The sequence below is a fragment of the Falco naumanni genome, chromosome 1, assembly GCF_017639655.2.
Source record: "Falco naumanni isolate bFalNau1 chromosome 1, bFalNau1.pat, whole genome shotgun sequence".
Classification (NCBI taxonomy): domain Eukaryota; kingdom Metazoa; phylum Chordata; class Aves; order Falconiformes; family Falconidae; genus Falco; species Falco naumanni.
In genome coordinates this window covers 17,263,674-17,282,233 of record NC_054054.1, presented here as the reverse complement: position 1 = coordinate 17,282,233, position 18,560 = coordinate 17,263,674, and the positions used below count along the sequence as shown (strand labels likewise).

At 43.0% G+C, this 18,560-nt stretch overlaps 1 protein-coding gene across 2 annotated transcripts in view; it reads left to right on the top strand.

Moving 5' to 3' along the window:
* LOC121082897 (glycerol-3-phosphate acyltransferase 3) overlaps nucleotides 1-18,139 on the top strand; it is a 30,680-nt gene extending 12,541 nt beyond the window's left edge. For both annotated transcript variants that reach the window (XM_040582597.1, XM_040582590.1), the window contains exons 2-12: nucleotides 5,113-5,185; nucleotides 10,408-10,678; nucleotides 11,178-11,252; nucleotides 11,723-11,812; nucleotides 12,017-12,110; nucleotides 12,520-12,635; nucleotides 14,218-14,273; nucleotides 14,766-14,851; nucleotides 15,365-15,493; nucleotides 16,006-16,085; nucleotides 16,954-18,139. In XM_040582597.1, the coding sequence (XP_040438531.1) occupies nucleotides 5,161-5,185; nucleotides 10,408-10,678; nucleotides 11,178-11,252; nucleotides 11,723-11,812; nucleotides 12,017-12,110; nucleotides 12,520-12,635; nucleotides 14,218-14,273; nucleotides 14,766-14,851; nucleotides 15,365-15,493; nucleotides 16,006-16,085; nucleotides 16,954-17,080 (1,149 nt within the window). In that variant the 5' untranslated portion in view covers nucleotides 5,113-5,160 and the 3' untranslated portion in view covers nucleotides 17,081-18,139. The remainder of the gene's footprint in view (nucleotides 1-5,112; nucleotides 5,186-10,407; nucleotides 10,679-11,177; nucleotides 11,253-11,722; nucleotides 11,813-12,016; nucleotides 12,111-12,519; nucleotides 12,636-14,217; nucleotides 14,274-14,765; nucleotides 14,852-15,364; nucleotides 15,494-16,005; nucleotides 16,086-16,953) is intronic.
* Nucleotides 18,140-18,560: the final 421 nt, after the last annotated feature.

Below are 18,560 nucleotides of genomic sequence, written 5' to 3'. Positions count from 1 at the left end.
CCTCTGTTGTGTAATTGGTATCCTTCAAGGGCTGCTGGGCAGATGAGAAACAGAGCTCTGAAGTGAGAGAGCAGCTCTGAGGGCTGCCAGCTCAGCTCAGATGCTAACAAGAAGCATGTCTTGGAGATGTGCCTGATGTGAATGATGTGCCCTTGTTTAAGGGCTTTGACTGACTTTCAGAGTAGTATTTTAGCAAATCTGCTGCATAATCCTGAAGTATATCCCTGGGCTGTATTAACCTAGACCCCAGTCCTACGAAGGCTGTTACGTATCATTTCCACAGATTTAATAATCAAGGCTTCTTGTACATTAAGTAAGGCTGGCAGAGTTGGGGGTTACCCTCTGCTGGATTTGCATCACTAGTTAATGCAGCATCTTTCTGATCTGAACAACTCTGATCTGAAACTGCTCTCAATTTCATAGCATGTGAATGCTGGGATTTCTGGTACTGTTGATAAGCAAATGCTGCTTGAAAAAATAACAGCAGCTCTATTCAGAGCTTGCCTTAAAGTAACATTTTGTGAAGGTGGTGTGAAAGAGGCTGTCTGGCATTTCTGTTGCTGATGCCTTTGGTGTTTTTCTGTAAAGATGGGTTGTTCTTTGGATACCTGTCCACCAGGAAGGACTTGCTACACAGCCCATGTGTGCAGAAGGTTTTGGAAAGATGCTTGGAGGCAGTGACAAGGATGTTCCATCAGAATAGGTGACCACAGAGGACCTTTTGCCCTCACTCGGGAATAATTGCTCCTCTTCGTGGTGGTGTTTTCCTCTCCTCCTCACACAAAATAACTCAGTAATTGGCATGCTGTTGCATTAAACAATGTAGCATTGCATGGGAGGTGTTACGAAGTCTTTCTGTTGTTACTGAGGTTTGGAAAGTCTCCAAGGAGGAATGCTTAGCTAAACTAGCGTATGAACTCTTGCTCTGAACGTGACCTGACAATGCCTTTAAATAGGGGAACACAGTGATCTAACTCCATATGACTGCAGATTTCAGTCATCATCAGTAATTCTCTTCTCTTCTGAATAATTGTCAAGCATTGCTATTAAGCCAGAGGTGATGTAAAGGTGATAAATGGGGTGAAAGGCAAAGCTCCATCCTTTAAGGAAAAGGGGGAAGTCCCTGAAGTAATCCTAAAAACTTGTGACTGATTCTAACACAGCATCTCTAGATACGCATTCATGAAACAACATGTCAAGCTTGGCTTTGGAGATAGTTGCCAGATAGGCAGCTTTTCTGGAGATAAGGTTTTTTTTGACATCTGTTGTAAATGACATGTATTTTTTGCTTCTGAGGTCTACTGGATCTTTCACAATTACTGCCTAGGCCCTATGTATGTGGGAATTGCATAGTGATGCATAACTGAAGGTGATCTTTTAGCTATTTTGTGTAGGCTGTTGACTTGCTGTGTGGTGGTTTGGATTTTTTTAAGGTGCTGATAAATTAGAAGCCTTTCTTGTGAGGAAGGTTGGTATGTTTTCCTTGCCTAGTAAAGTGTAGGGTTTTTTGAGGCTATGCCTTGTATGATCAAAGTATCCAAGCTACTTTGTCTTGAGCAGCTGGAATACCAAAATTTCCAAATCAGACCTGCGGTAGTATTTGTGTAGATTCTGTGACCATGCTGCTTTCTAACTTTATGTGTTAGTTCAGTGGTAGCCCTGAACTATTTTTAATTTCTTTAGGAGCCTGGTGTGTTACAGTCATTCCCCAAAAGTGGTTCAGGATTCCTGCTGAAGGCTTAGGTCTGCAACAAGGTAGTTGAGCCTGCCTGCTCAGCACCAGTTTGCAAACTGGGAGAAGCTGGTTAGGTTTGTGTCAATGTAACTGGTAAGTGATAAACCCTAAAGATGTGCCATCTCTTTTTCGCTCATCTCCTGAGTAGAACAGAGGCTATGGCTTAAAATTTTGTTTCATGCTTTTTGATCTCTGATACACAAATACATTATTTTTACCTGTGGGATGAATCAGCTTACATTGTGATAGATCTTTGTAGCATAAAGCTGTTCTTTAGTATAGGAACCAGCTGAAATGGCAACGGATGGCGCAAATCCCTAGCTAGCAGGAAGGAAGGGAGATTACTCATTGCTGCATGTGGTCTCTCTTTTGTTTTCCAGACTGGATATAAACAAGCTTTTTACTTGATCAGAGTTCAAATTTCGGCATTGATGATAGTGCCTTTATTTCAGGTGCCTGAGAATAAGTGGAAGGATTAGATTAAGTAAATAAGTAAAAATATCTAAATATCTTGCTGCGTGGTTGCTGGAACATGCATAATTTTTGGAAATGTAATGGACTGAGGGAAGAAAGCTGACACAGAGGACTTAAAACTGGTTTGCTGTAGCATGTGTTAGATGTGGGCCCTTAGGAATGCCCAAAGGCTTCTGGCCAAGAGGGCAGCAAGAGGGTCAACTGGTGTCGTCCTTGCTGGTTTTATGAAACATGCTTAAATCCACTGGGAGATCTGGCACCAAAACTAAAACTGCCTCAGCTATTGACATGTGGAGCACAAGTCAGCTGTCCCCTGGAACGCTTTGTACAAGATGCCACACAGCTGTCAAGCTTATGGCAGTGCTTCCATCTCCTGGGAAGGCATGGGTAGAGAGTAAAGGGAACTAACTATCCTCTCCCGTCTTTCTTTTTGTCCGTGTCCCCATCCCTATCCCCCAGGTAGGGTACTGCAGCTTTCTGGAGTTAGGTGAACCGGTGGACCAAAGGTCAGACTACTTTGGAAGCAGGAATGTACTCCTCTGAATAGAGTAGATAAATGCTTCTAAGCAGTAGAAGCTTACTTGGGTAGCATGACTCTACAATTTCTGTCTACTTTGGGAAAAGTCCGCTGCCTCCTTTGCATAGCAAAGTATCAAAAGATACTGCAATGCAGTAGGATGTTGCAAGCTGTCGAACATTACAAAAGCATGTCTCAATAGCCTGTGTCCTCATGGCTTATGCTGAGGCTCAAACTTCTTGGCACTGTCTAGCATGATCTCTGTGGCAAGAGTATTGTGAAGGGACTGTTGCATGCTCTTTCAGAGCACCAAACAGAAACTGTTCTTGTGGATTTTGCATAGCAAAAGGTGGCAGTGCTAAGTTTTGATAACCCGTTTGAGAGGATTTGGGAGATGAAAACTTATTTTCTCAGCTAGTGTATATGGTTGAGACCATTAGCAAAGTCTGTTTTTACCCCTCCTATGTAATAAGTGACTTACCTGCTTGTGGAGATATTAATTTTTGAATACAGTGGTTCAGGTCTGGTCAGAGAACTATTTTGTCAATGTATTTGCTGGTTTGTGTACCCCCAAATCCATTTAGTAGAAGAAATGTAGAAATGGAGGTATTGTGTATAGGTTCTTCCTTGAACAATATTTTGTTTTGGTGTTTCCCACAACTTTTATGGCCATAGCACTGCTGAGGATGATATGTAGCCAGAAGGTACTGGGTTACTCCTACAGGTGAAATTAGTTCTTGGAACAGCTGTTGCCTTAGCAGCAGCAGAACTGAGAAAACAAGTGAATATATTGTCAGGTTAGGTTGTGATTCAACAAGACCTGATACAATAAGCAGTCCTGGCTGTTCCTCGGAAGTTACATGGTAGAGATAATGCTGTGAGTCAGGATAGTGACTTTTCAAAAGGGAACTGCATCACCAAATGCCCTATAGCTCTGATGGAGGGGAAAGGTGGAAGCTGCGTGGTTTAACATTGGTCTGGGTCCTTTCTGTGCAGACCAGTGGACCATCTGTACGCTGTTAAAACAAAGTATGCCTTTGATACTGCGTAAGTTGTATAATAATCAGGGTAATATCCTGATCCTTTGATATGAGCTCATTTCTGCCAGGTCACCTGTCTGTCTTAGAAATGCCTGTTATAACAGTACTCCTTAGAACAGGATTAAGTCTCATGAGGGAGGAATTAATGTGCGTAATGGGGAGCCATAAAGTCAGTCCCTGCTGGCTGAGCTTTCCATCCCTTTGCAAAGCTGCCATGTAGGGAAAGGAAGGATCCAGGCCAGAAGGGCTATTCTGTCATCACAGGCAGGCTTTTGGGGTGGCAAAGGGGTTGTAATCGTTAACCCAGTAAAAATGAAGCCTGACGTAGGAGGTAGAAGGGCTATTTAAAAGCACTGTGTGGAACAGAGTCAGCTGAAGGTCAAGAAAACCTTTTGGCCTGAGAACAGGTTAAACTGGCTCCAGCCCAATAAGGGCTGGAAATCAGAGGAAGTCTCCTGATGCCTTTGTGGTTCTGCCACTGGGGTTTGGAGGGAGCTGAACTGCTAGGAAGCTTTGACATGCCTTGGGGAGCAGAGCTTACTTTATCTCCTACTTCAGTCGAATTCTCTCAGCCTACCCACTAGAAAAGAGCAGTTAACCCCAGTGAGCTGGCAGCCCTTCCCAGCGGCAGGGGAAGGGGCTCTGCAGCTGTTCACTAGAGCTGGTGATTTGGCCTGTTTCTCTGCTCCTCAGACCTCTAAAATGCCAAGAAATGAGAAACTGCAGAGTGGAGGGAAATTTCAGTTTTGTTCAGCCTGGAAAAATCCTAGGTGCAATCTTCTTTGGACTGAAACTGAATTTAAATGAGACTTCCCATGACTACAAACACTGTTTTTGTTTTTTAGCAGAGTTAGCTGTGTGCAGGCCTCAGTTTGACTTAATCCAGTTAGGGCTTTTTTTGCTTCAGTATGGTGAAAGTAGACAAGCTGAGTTGTGATGTGTCTGTTGGCACTGAACACATGCTGTGTGCTCAGGGGCTGTTCTAGCTCAGTTCCTGGAGCTTCCTGTAAGGCTGACTGAGGCCTGTCATGGTGTTGGTGGCTGTGTACCTGAACTGGAACTGAAACCACTGTGAAGCGCTGAGTCAGCTCTCCAAAGACTGGCAAGCAGAGTTGGAAAGTACTAACTAGCACTGAGTGGGGTTTTTTTATTAGGTACATTACCTCAGCGTTTCTTTAGAGGAACTGTGTGTGGGTTTGTGGACACATCTGAGGAAGATGAGTGATGATTATCTGGTGACAATATTCTTTGAAAATTACTTTGATTAACTGTTGGTTTTTTTCAGTGACTTTTTTCTTAAGTGAATACTACATTTGTGAAATTAATGTTTTTTTTCTCTTCAACAGTGGGCCACTATACGGATAGAAAAAGGTGTCAAAAAGCCGCAGCCACAGATGCTAAAGACTCCTGCTGCTAATGGTGAGAGCTTGGGGTAAAATCAAATTGATAAGACTAAGTCCTTTTCAAACAGAGAAGTTAGATATATACATGAGAGCTCGAAAAGAAGTGGGGTGGTTGCAAGCTAACAGATACATCTAATTGTTTTGCAATGCTGCTGGCACAAGAACTGTTCCCGCAGAATGAAATGCTGCTTTTAGTGGCTTGTACTGAATGGTTGAAAAACCTGGGGGTGAGGAAATGAAGGGTATGAAAGAACATTGTTTAACAAAACAGAGTAGAGCTTAAGATGGAGACTGTCCTCAGCTGAAAGAGATTTTTGAGTTACATTATGAACTTGATTTTTTTTTGTTTTGTCTTGAAATCTGTCTTTAGGTTGCTGCTTGCAGGGGTGCTGGCCAGCTGTCACAGTCCTAACAGCATGAGAGTATGCTTAATCTCTAACAAGATCTGAATATTTAGTGGACAGTACTTTTTTCCCAAGCTCCATGCTTTTTCTGTTGTAGGAGTGCTGGATGGGAGTGTGTGGTGTTACACTTGTTCCCTTTTTTCAGTCTGCTGCTATTCACATTTTGTCCTCTGGAGTTATCCTGGTGTTTGCCAGATGAACTTCTTACACTCATCATCTGTAGAAAGACAGCTGAAGAGTTGCTTCATATTTCTTCCTCTAGCCTAATTTTGAAATTGGTTCTTGTACTATATCTTAACCCATTCTGTGTGTGTGTCATGATAGGCTCTACTAGGTCAGAGTTGGCTGTGAGACTTTGGAGCTACAAGTGTGGTGAGAGCAGTCTGTGTTTGCCCAGGAAACAGGAGAAGGCTGAACAAGACATTGCAGCCAGTGCTTCGTTTGGTTCCTGACAGCCTCAGTATTGGTATTGATTTGCTTGTTTTTGACAGCATTTTCTGAGTGCTCCCTCGTTAGGCAGCACAGCTGGAAACAGAACCAGCTTGCCAGTTAGCAGACAAGTCAGTTGTTGCCTGAGTCTATGAGTTAGCTCATGCGAACATGAGATGGGGACTGATGTGCTGAACGAGCTGGCTGTGTTTCACCTCCGAAGGAGTATTCTTATCAATAGTGTAAACACTGGTATTGTACTGTCTGCAGGCCAGGCACAAAACAGGCTTCGATGGTAGCAGATCCAACTGTCAGTTAGCACCTGTAATAATAAACTGGAGGTACTGCACATCAGCTCTTGAAACAGGTCTTATTTAATTCCTGACTTCAAAGTGTCTGAGAAAAAGTATATCCCGTATCACTCACCGGTGTCCTGAAAGTTGTGGGGTTTTTTGGGGGTGGGGGAAGGCAAGGTGTGTGATCCTTCCAAATAATGTCAGTTCCCTGCTCTCTGTGTTTCACAGGTTGTCAGTGATGCAGCAAGATATCCTTTTTCTTCCTGTAAGGGTGATAGTGTTCCTTCACGTCACGGGTCAGTGAGAGGGCAAGATCTCAAACTATGCTGCTTGAGCTGCACAGTAGGAGCTCTTGTCTTCCTAGATATCTGATCTTTCTGGCACATAGGGTTTTTTTCCCCTAGAAAAGAAAGGTAAAGGGAGAGAGGACCTAGTAGGTAATGTTCTATGATCTATCTTTCCATAAAACTGCAAGTACCTATTCCCCCTGTACGTGTGACTGAGGGGCGTTAAGTGCTAATACATGCTGTAGATCAGAACTTGGACTAATCCGACTGCGCTCTACTGTCTGGAGTGTTAATGGTAGTAAAAATGGCCTGAGGTAATTCATATAGATTGCATGCAGGCTGTGTTCAAGTGGTCTTTACGGATGGGGATACGCAATCACAACGGTGGCCCAAAATACACTTTTTAATATCCTTTTTATATTTTAATTTAAAACTAACCGTTCCCCACTGTAGGTGGCTCTTACTGCAGTAAGCTAGAGTCTCAGCTACTCCTTACTTGAGAAGGTATGGGGAGCAGGGGAGATGTGGACTCTGCAGCACCAAGCTGTGCTCTATATATTGCTCTTTAGACCTTTTTAACCACAGGACTGACTGACTTATAATTAGGAGTCTGGGTTCCTGTACGTCAATGGAAGTACTTGGGGGTCGGTGTAAGTGTAGATCTAACAGTGCAGCATATACTTTGGCATTCTCTGAGGTGGCAGAGCATGAGCAGGCAGAGAGGTGCCGCTGCATTACACAATATTTACTAAGGGAGGAGACATTTCCAGTGATAACTGGTGGAGTATCTGATTAAACCAGGGTAAAGGTAGGTGTTGGTGTCTGTGTATGCATATGCATGTTGAGTGCTGGGGGTGGGGCGGGGAATGTGTAATACCTCTTTCATCTTTCCTGACCATTCAGTCCTCACTAGGAGATGAGTCAGGATAGGAGGGAGCATTGCAGACGCATGTGCAAGGGCAAGTTTTCCTGTTCCCAGGCAGAGCAAAAACGGTCCTCCCCAAAGACCTTAAAATCCAGTGTTGCTCAGTATGAAAGAGAGTGCATGACTGAGGGGACACCACCTCTCTCTGCAGTACCAAATCCAGTGTATTTCACATCTGTTGGCAGAAATGGCAGCCAGTGTCCCTGCGTTGGTGGTGTGATAGGAAATAGTCCCAAGAAATTGGCTGGCGTAGTTGCTATGTGGACAATTACCTGGTGCTATTACCTCAAGGTCCCTCTGTGTTAAGAGGGCAGCGTGTTTATGTGCCAGGCTCAATGGTAGCTCTTGGCTGAGCAGACACTTGCAGTGTAGATGTCTATCTTACTGCAGCTGAATAACCAGCTCTCAGCTGTCTGGGTGGGTGTTGGCTGTGTTGGTGAGCAGTCTTCTTTAAGTTAAGAAAAAGTACAAAGATGCTGTTAAGTCAGAGTTTTAAAACTGACATCCACTAAAAGAAAAGCTTGTGTAAATAGTGCTAAATTTGAGCCTAGTATAATTAGCTGACTAGAGCATATGAGCTTGGAGGCTTGGGGCTTGTGCTGTGATGCTGAGGAAAGCAGCAGCTATGGCTTTTTTTTCGGTTGGGAGTGAGGTTTGCTGTACTCCTGCATAATGCTGTTTTTGGCAAACTCAGCTCTGCCCATGGCCAAGGGATTAAAGGCTGTTAAATGTTACTTCAGATTACAAGAAGGCTAAGTACGTTGCCTGAACAGCATGTGTTTTAATTCTGTTCATAATACCTTCGGGTGCTGTTGAGAACTTGGCTTGGAGTAGCTTGTCCAAAGGCTGCAAAGCAGCTTGCACATGGGGTGTCATGTGACAATGACAGCACAGGGTGGTGGGGCAAGACGTTACAGCTGTGCTATTCTTGACTGTGCCAGCAGTGTGTTAAAATTGAACCCTGGGCTGGTTTCAGCCAAGAAGCAGGAGCCAGGGGAGCCAACTGCTTGGCTGATGCTGAACTAGGGGCTGGATAAGGAGGAAGTGTTCCCATTTCTCCTGGGAACTGGAGAGAAGAGTGGTACTTCTATGATCAGTGCTGGAGAGTTCCCCTGGCCAGTTTCTTGGCTATGACCTGCCTCACACCCCACAGCAGCATGGAGCTGACAGGCTGGGCTGACTCACCTACAGTCCTGGATGTTTCACAATTTAGAGGTTTAAGGGACTGACTGAGAGGAAAAATTGAACCACAGACTAGAGCTCTGGTTTGTGTTTAAAATGCAACAGGAGTGTAGTCTATCCTGCTAAATGTTTGATGTGTTACATGTTTTATAATTTAGATCCCAAAGGGCATGTGAGTGTTTGGGTGTGCCATATTAACAATTTATGTTTATAGGTTAGTGATAGGAGTGCTGTCATGCTCAGAATGCACTGAGATGGTCCAATGGTGGAATTGGAAGTCGTGGCTGCCAGGTTCAGAGCTGAAGGTGCTAATAGGTTTTGTTGCAGTGTAACATCTCTCTTGCGTGTTGTTCTGTAGTGTTTACCTCAGTGATTTGTTGGACTTGTATCTTAGAGCTTCTTGTGTTATCCCGTCTGTATGCAACAGTGCAATACAAAGATTTTTTTCCATGTCACTTGTAATTTAAATGTTGCATGTGATTTGTACAGCAAATATATTCACAAAGTTTCTCCTGCTGGCAAGACTTTCTTAGGTACAGATTTGCACATTGTGGAACATGTATTTGTGGGAAACTGCCAAGTAGCTTGGAACAGCCAGATGCTCCCTCCTTTTCTGTTTTTTTTTTTAATCTCAACATGGAAACAGAGAGATTATGCAATTTGTGAGAGGGTGTCTGACAGAGTGACAACCTGAACTTGGACCTCTAATCCTAGTTCAGTGTCTCATGGGGTGGTGGTTCTAGTTAAATGTTATTCTGGATTCCTTCGGTCATCAATTTCTGGAGCCAGACCTGCTTGAAAGCAGCTACTTGATCTTTATATTTAGCTTACACAGTTTCTCCTTGCCTTTGTAAGCTCTAGTGAGAAACTGGTGCTTGTCAGACCATAAGTATAAAAAATGAAAAGAGGAGGAGGAGAGGGAATACTTGCTGTTTGTACTGCAATTCTGAAATCTCCAGGTTTCTTTTCTATTGCCAGGCATTATGTGGGCACAGTTCAACTGAAACACAACTGTTAGTGCTGAACTAAATTTTATCAAGGCAGCAATAGACACAACTTTCTTTGATGTGTTTTTTGGAGGGTTTTTCTTGGTTTGACTTAAATAAAAAGTAGTGTGATCCTGTCTTTGCTTATAGAAAACACTTGTGCTGAGAAGGGAGGGAGGTACATTTGGTTCAAAGCTGGTCCATGCACAGATGTCAGGTAGCAGTTGTGGTCTGGGGCTTTGGCAGGTAGTAGTGGAGTGCATCTCAGCTGGATGTGGCTGTGGGATGCCAGAATGTCTGATGAGAGATGGGCCTATGACTATCCATGGAGGATGCTGAATGCCCTTAAATACACAGAGCACCAGGAGAAGGGAATGGAAAGGCCAAGGTCTTGCTTGGTTTGCTCTGGAAGTGTAAGATGGTCTTGAATAAAGTTGCTGAGTTGAGGACTTGTCAGACGGTGGGAAAGGGTTTACCTTCTTGCTTCACCTTCAGGAGGCAGCAGAACTTGATATATCTGCTGCTCAAGGTGTTTATGTGAGGAAGGGGATCCAGAACTGGCCTACTGACGAGTATGCTGTGTTCAACTACCCACCTGATCTTGCTTTCATAGGAGAGGGTCCGACAGTGAATTTGTCTCCTTGAGTAATGCAAAGTGGTAAGTGATTTGGAGGATGACTGTTGCTGTATAGAATTATTTCCTTATAGGGTTACCCTTTCCTTCCCAAGGTATCATTGAAAGAGATGAAACGCCTATGGAGAAAGAAATCGCGCGTCTGCATCGAGTGGACTTCGAATTCTCTGACATATTCTACTTCTGCAGAAAAGGGTTTGAAGCCATTGTGGAAGATGAAGTCACCCAAAGGTTTTCCTCTGAAGAGCTGGTCTCCTGGAATCTCCTCACAAGGACTAATGTCAACTTCCACTACATCAGCCTGAGGCTGACTGTTGTGTGGGTCGTTGGGGTTATAGTGCGGTACTGCTTACTGCTGCCCCTGCGGTAAGCTCATGGGTGCTGAGGGGTTTTGTCAGTCTGGGAACGTAAATGTGTGTTTTCTTGGGAAATGTCATCTCAGCTCTTTTAACCCAAAAGCAGCATTAGTAGATAAAGAAAGATGAACCTGCTTAAATTCTTTGAATGGTTAAGAAGCCATTCAGAACACTTCTATCTTGCCATTTACTGTGGAGAGTAGGTTAGGGCTAGTGGTCATCTTTTTTCTGTGAATGCTTCCTGTAAGTTGTGTATTTGCAATGTAAGTGTAAGTTGGGCAAGCTCTAAAACTCCATGACACTACATGCATTGGGGTATCTGAATCTGCTGCCTTTGCTAGACCATGATTTTGAGCAATGTGTTGGGGAATTATTGAGTTATGGAACTGGATATGTCGAGTATCTGAGGAATAATTGAATTCCTGCAATCCCTTTCCATTTTGAAGGGGAGAGTGATACTAAAATGAACAAAACTACTTATTTTGATTTAATGTCTATTTTCCCTGTAGCTTTACCCTGGCTGCCATTGGGATTATCTCAATGATTGTGGGGACAACAATGGTCGGACAGCTGCCAAACAGCAGGTAGGTACTGTGTTGTGGTGTGTGAGGGACAAATTTGACAACTGGCATCCGTGCAAACAGCTCAAGATTAGGACTGGACAGATTTCACAAGTGGTAGACTACTGACAGTTCACCCACAAGCTTGTGGCCTTGCTTTTAGTAGCATTTTGAACTTGGGCAGAGGTTGGCTTCTTGCCAGGCTTAGCATTGAGGCTGGTGATTTCTGATGGGCTACTCTTACTGTCGTGGGACATCATGGGACAAAGAAGTACCTGGCGAGGAGATGACAGCCTTGCCTCGGTAAGTGAGACCAAGGGTCTTGCATGTCTTGGCTGAGCTGCTGTAGCAAGTGAGTGGTAGAGCTGGGAATGTTCCTCTGTGCTCCAGAGTACCAGGAAAATTTCAGCCCTGAGTTGTGTTGAGGCTAGAGAATATTGTGTGTCTGTCTAGCTGCTTTCCAGGATGCTCCAGATGCCTGTGATTTCTTTCAGTGTGAAAAACTATCTGAGTGAAGTGGTCCACCTCACGTGCTCCCGCATCCTTGTCAGAGCTCTGTCTGGTACCATCCATTACCATAACAAGTGAGTGAGCTGATGTTGCTATAGCAAAAGTGTGTGTATACTTCCATGTGTGAGTATCCTATTTGAAATGGGGCAGCTCTTTCCTGACCTGCAGGTTAATGTCGCACTAGATGCTGACTCACTTGGCAGCTTTATGGAACTGTTGTGTGTGTAGTGTGGTGGTTAGTGCACTAGTAGTCTAACAAAAAATTTATGTAATTGCAGGGAAAACAAACCTCAGAAAGGAGGAATTTGTGTTGCCAACCACACATCACCGATAGATGCAATCATTTTGACAAATGATGGATGCTATGCAATGGTACGAGGAGATCCACGATGACCACAGCAGAGGGAGAGAGACCAGGAAAGGGAAAGGCTGCGGGGTATTGGTTGCGGAGTTCAGTTAATCTCTACTGTGAAAGTTAACTTAAGCACTAGGTAGTGGGTAAAAGTATAAATTGTGTTGAAATTGGTCTACAAGTTACATGTTGGTGAAGTTGTCCTGGCAGTGTCAATGCTAGGCTCCTCACCTGATGAAATACTTGAGAGATGCTTCCACACTTGCATCTAGATCCTTTCAAACATTGTAATAGTTCTTTTGGGCACTGCCCAGTCCTGGTTTGCGGTCTCCGGTGTGCTTGTGGGTTTTTTTGAGGGGGATGCAGAAGAGGAAGTTCTGCTTTTCAGGTGTCTTATATGCTGATTGATGTGCCTTATTGGGCTTGCAGGTTGGCCAGGTTCACGGTGGACTAATGGGAGTCATTCAGAGAGCCACGGTCAAGGCCTGTCCTCACGTCTGGTTTGAACGCTCGGAAATCAAAGACCGCCATCTAGTGACGAAAAGGTGAGGTGTGGGTCGGAGCAGGGGATTGCCCTGCTAGTGCAACTCTGGTACCTGCTAGTGCCCGAGAGGCCACGCCCAGGTATGTAATCCTCGAAGAGTTGTTGAACAAAGACCCAGATGAGGAATTAAAACTTTGGAAAGACGGAACCCCAAGAAGCTGATGAGATTGCACTGGGAAACAGGGTAGCTGGAACCTAGGGATCTCAGGAGGGCAAAAGGCTGACTTGCAAGAGCATCTTAGAATCATTTAGGTTGGAAAAGACCTTTGAGATTGTAAAGTCCACCTGTTAATCCAGGTCTGCCAACTACATCACCAAACCATGTCCTAAGCACTACATCTACAGGAGCCATATCTACTTGGTTTATTCCAAATGATGACTGCTGCTTATAAATGCTAATCACAAGGGCACGAGTTATCTGTAATTGCACGTTATTGTAGGCTGGAATGATGCAGGGTATTGCAAATTGGTAGATGTCAGCAGGAGTGGAAGCAATCAGTATAGTAGTGGCTCAACAGCAGTTATTGGAGTGAGCTGGAGGGGTGGTAGGAAGCAAATGAGATCATTCACAATGACCTGAAGATGTTGCTGCTGTGATCAAAATGTTAGGTTCCCAGGTCACCAAGAAAGGCTTGAAAGGTTTATACAGGGTGAAATGGTGCAGACCAAAGGTTCTGGTAAGGTCTGGATTGCAGCAGACTGTCACAAAACATCTCATTTGGGTAACCATCAGCATAATAACTAATGTCTGATGAATTCAGATACACTTTTAAAAGGCTGTGAATATACTTCAAATTCTGGGACTTTCTGTTGAAAAGAAATACTGATGAAGTGGGCTTTCTGTGACATGAACTGTCTCAACTTCATTTGAAATTGTGAGCTAGAAATAATAAGCTTTGCTTGTTTGGATGAGGGGCAAAAATGTGTCTAATTATACAACTGCGCTGCTTACAAAGGCAGTCTTCTGCAATTATCACCAAACTGTATCACTACAGTATGAACACTGTAGTAAAAGTGATAGAAAGTCCTCCTAATTTTTAAAGAACTTTTAGGTTAACTTTAGCAGGTTACTTCACCATCTCATTGGCCTCTGTGCAGCAGTATGATTTTGCTATGTCATCCAAGTGCTAACTCAAGTAGTGTGAGCTGTAGGTGTTTTAAGAGTCCTCTTTTTAAGAAATCTGCTGCTAAGCAAGCAAAGCCTGGATGGACTCCTGCACAAGGCTTTTTGGTTTTTTGTTTGGTTTTTTTCTTATGTAGACAGCTTCTTGCAGGTTGAGTTGATTAGAATTAATCTGACTGACTTAATGGCATACATTGGTTGGCTTCCCTGGCAGTCATTAATAAAATAATATGGAGGAAAGCAAGCAGGATGTTGCCTCAGTGTAATGCACTGGGGCCTAAGAGGTGGCCTGCCCAAAGCTTCAGGTTTGTGAGAAACAGAAAAGCAAGTGCAAATTAATGTCCAGTAAAAGGCTTTGGTTTCAAACAGATGTGTTCTACGTAAAGATATTTTTAATAGACTTGCCTGGGGAAAAAAGTGGAAAGGAGCTGGTTTTGAAGCTTTCCTTCTGCTTCCACAGACTCAGGGAACATGTGGCGGACAAAAGCAAGCTCCCAATCTTAATTTTTCCAGAAGGTAAGAAGCTGAACTGCTCCTTATCTCCGTTCAGTGTAGATTTCATCCCTGTTCTCTCTTTCATGGCTTTTGGTGCTCAAATATGTCTGGTGTATCAAATGTACCTCTGGCTTAGATTTTATTAGGGAACTGCTAATTTAATATGAGATTACAGGAAGACAACACAATATGGTCCTTAGCTGTTGGATCTCCTGACAGAAGCTGTAGGCAGAAGAATGGGAAGATTGTTTCTTTTGTGCTGTGAATGTCAGTTCGCTGTCCTACAGATGTAACCTCAGCCTTGTGTTTTTTGTCTCATACATGTTCTGACTTTGTTCAGGGAGTTAGTCACAAGACAGAGAATGAAAGCAAGCAGGGGAAAGATGCTTAGCTTAGCCATAAAGGGCCTGCATTTGCTCCTTCGTGAGCGTAAGACCTGTATGTTGATGTAGTGTTGCTGCTGAAATGTAGTAGGCTATATGAAGTAATGACCCAAGTTTCTTCTCTGGACAGGCACCTGCATAAACAATACATCTGTGATGATGTTCAAGAAGGGGAGCTTTGAGATAGGAGGGACAATCTATCCTGTTGCAATCAAAGTAAGTGGAACTAGCTAGCTGCTGAATATCTAAGTTTGGGATCTGTTTTTGTCAGGGCAGTAAGAAACTGTTTCAGTATGGCTGCTAATGGAAGCACAGGAGCCCTGGCAGTTGGCTACATGTCATGGGTGACTCCTAGCGTATAAGTGGCTAAAATGAGAACGTGAAGTCATTCAGCCTATGGAGCCTGGGTGGTAGGACCTGGTGGGGTCAGGTTCTTCCTCCAGAAAGCTGGAAGGAAGGGAGATTGAGCTAGTCTTCCCTGATGCGGAAGGGAAGCGAAGCATGCAGCTTGCAGCAGACATAGCTCTCTTAGTTCAGGCAAATGGGTGACATCTGCTGCTAATAAGCACAGGCTACTTTTTCTAAAGCCTCATTCTAAGCAAACATGTCAGTTGTGAATCTTCTTGTACTCCAGCATCTGACTGAAAGCATCCACCTCAGAACATCACAGCCTGTCTCAGATCTGTGGGGAAAGGGTTATATCATTTGTTTTTTTGTGGTCCCTTACAGTATGATCCTCAGTTTGGAGATGCATTCTGGAACAGCAGCAAATATAACATCGTGAGCTATCTTCTGCGAATAATGACCAGCTGGGCCATTGTTTGCAACGTGTGGTACATGCCACCAATGGTTAGAAAGGTAATCTAGCATCTGTTTGATTCTTAGCTATTGAAGAACCTGACTGTGTTGCAAGTGCCTCTTCTTACTCTTTTTTTTTTTTTTTTTTTTTTTTTTTTTTCTCCTGCAAAACTCCTACCCACCCCATGTCTCCAAATTCAAAGTTTTATACTGGACTTTTGTTAGTGTTGACTTTGATGTATGATTGGACTTAGCTTTTCCTCATGCAGCTCGGTACCATCAGCAGTGCATCATATATACAAAGGATAGCAGTAAATACAGTGCTGTTCACAGTAGCGATGCTCCAAGAGGATGGGACATTGGTAGCAAAGTTTTCCTTTAATTTCAACACTTTAGGGGAAAAATGAGTTAAATTATTATTGTATTGGAACATTAGATCGTGTTGGAATGGTAGGGGACAGATCATTTGGCAGTGAGCTAATTTGATGAGGCAGCAGATGAAAAGTGTTACGGAAGTCTGTTTCAATTCACTTCTCTCTGCTTTGCTTATGTTGAATTTATGACCTTTGAAGGAAGGCGAAGATGCTGTTCAGTTTGCCAACAGAGTGAGGTCAGCCATTGCTCGCCAAGGAGGACTGACTGAACTTCCCTGGTGAGTGGTGCTGTCCTTGTTGAACTTCGTGGACTGTCTGTTGTTAGTTTGATTGAGATATTCTTCCTCCTTAGCTTTGTGACAGGTAACATTTAACATAACTTTATTCCACTCTGAAGAAAACCAGGGAGTAACTTCATGTGTATGAGAGAGTAAAAATAAAAAAAGATACATAAAGTCTTTGGAGCACATAGCTCTCATGCAGTGAGTTGACCTAAAGGCTTGATGCTTTTGAAGATCAGTCTTTCGGAGTTGTTTCTCATGTTGAGACATGCTGAGATTAAAGAACAGAAGTGAAGTTATTTGTCTAAACTGATGAACAACAACAATAACAAATAAAACACAGGGCTTGAGGCTTTCTGCTCTGATTTTCTTGTGTCCTACCTCAGTAAGTAGCAGCATAATACCTAGATTTCATAGGACTGTATGAAACAGACTTGAGAGCAAGATTCTGATGAAGAGAACAGGAAAGCGGATTCAACTATGAGGCCCAGCTCTGGCCCTCTGAACGATGTAAGGCAAGAGACAGCTATGGCGTTGCGCAAGATTGACTGCTTCTACAGTCTAGGGAAATAGCATCCCAGATTGGCAAAGATTTCTATGGTAGGTGCAACCTGTTACCAACATGAGTAGGCTGCTTTAATGGGCTAGACTCAAAATTTGGACTGCATAAACGTTATGGCTTAAGGCCATAATTTAATAAACTTGCTTAAACTTGGATGTTCTGAAAATTCTGAAGAAAAGCCTTCTTAATAATCTTTTAGGTGAAGGCTCTAGAGTTGACTAATATAGTTAATATAGCTCATAGTTTGATAACAGTAGTGGTAGCAATCATGATGGGTTACTTTTCTTTCTTGCTCTTTTCCAGGGATGGAGGTCTGAAACGAGCGAAAGTCAAAGATACTTTCAAAGAAGAACAGCAGAAAAACTACAGCAAGATGCTAGTGAGAAATGGATCCATAGGAAGTCTGTCTACAGGAACAGAGTCAGACTGAACGGTGGCTCTTGAAAACCAACTTTGCACAACCAGCCTTAGTGGGAATAATGTTTTTTAATTTAAAAAAACCCCAAAACACAACAACCAACCCCCCAACAAAAAACACCACATAAACTGGAGCAACAAAATCTCTCATCATGTGTATGCATATTCTCTGTATGGCTGGTGCAGAGCCTGCCAAGGGGCAGTGTTTCTGTAGCGCTCCCTCCCTTTTCACTCTTCTTACTCCCTTGCCCCTCCCCATCTTCACGTGGTGATGCACTGCAGCTCCTGGTATTCTTGAGCTGAATGTGTGGAGAGTTAAGAGACAAAAGGAAAAAAGCACCACAGTTTTTCTGAGTTTGTAAAGATGAAGCGAAGTACACTGAACGGGTGCTGTCAGGACACTGGTTATGAAGATACCTCTTGTTCATGGTACTTTGAAGGTTTAAACAGAACACTTTTTTTTTTCTTTTTTTTTTTTTTCCCTGTTACTTCAGAGACTTTTAGTTGCGGATGACTTAATATGTTTTAGGATGTTGTCAGAACTGTTAAGATTGACTCTTGTGGTTAGCTTGCACCTGGAAGTGCAAGGGGGGAAGGGAAGCAAGGGCTGCAGGTGGGAAAGGAGCTGCCCTGCCAAAAGCACAGTTCATGGACCATGAGGAATTTGGTGGCCTTATAACATGGTATTGCCTTATTAAGAACTGCTGCCTGGGGGAAGATAAGGGGCAAGTCCTCAATCTCTCTGTCCACTGCTACTGTTGAAATTACTTTCTTGAGATCTGGAGCTGTAAAGGTAAGACAACAGTAAGCAGCTGGATGATGTAGGCTATGACAGATTAATTTTTATGAAGTGGGTTTTCAAGACTACCCTTCTTCAAAAGTTGCTGGTAATCGCTTAAAGATCTTAAGAGAACCAGTCCAGAAACACATTTTGTGTTGATCTAAGATAGCAATAGCTATCACAACTATAAGCATAGGATCCATAAGTCACGTATGATACAAGAAGTGGCATGTTCAAATCTGCAATATATTGCTGTCTGAATGTAAAGAGAAATAAATTCTATATTTCTAATGGGTCTGGTGTGACATTTATGCTCTTCTCTAAATGTGTGTAAATAAAACAGTTATACTTCCTGAGAACGTAAAATTAGGGTCCTGGAAACTTCAGTCACTGTGACATAAAGGACAAATTGTAGTTTAGCTCTTGCCTTGTTTCTAACCTGACTTTTTTCCTTTTTTTTGTTCTTTTTTTTCCCCTTCTCAGACTCTAAGGAACTTATATGGCTTCATGTTTATACTTTCTAGAGTAGGAGTGACTCATCATGCAGACAACTTGAAATTACAACATGAAGTCACATTAGGGAGACTCAACTAATTAAGCTGTAATTAACTTGGAAACAACTATGAGATTCTAAACTTGTAACAAACAAAGTTTGTTTGTAAGTATTCTTTTCCTGTAGCAAAGAGATTTTTAATTTAAAGCTGAAAAAAAA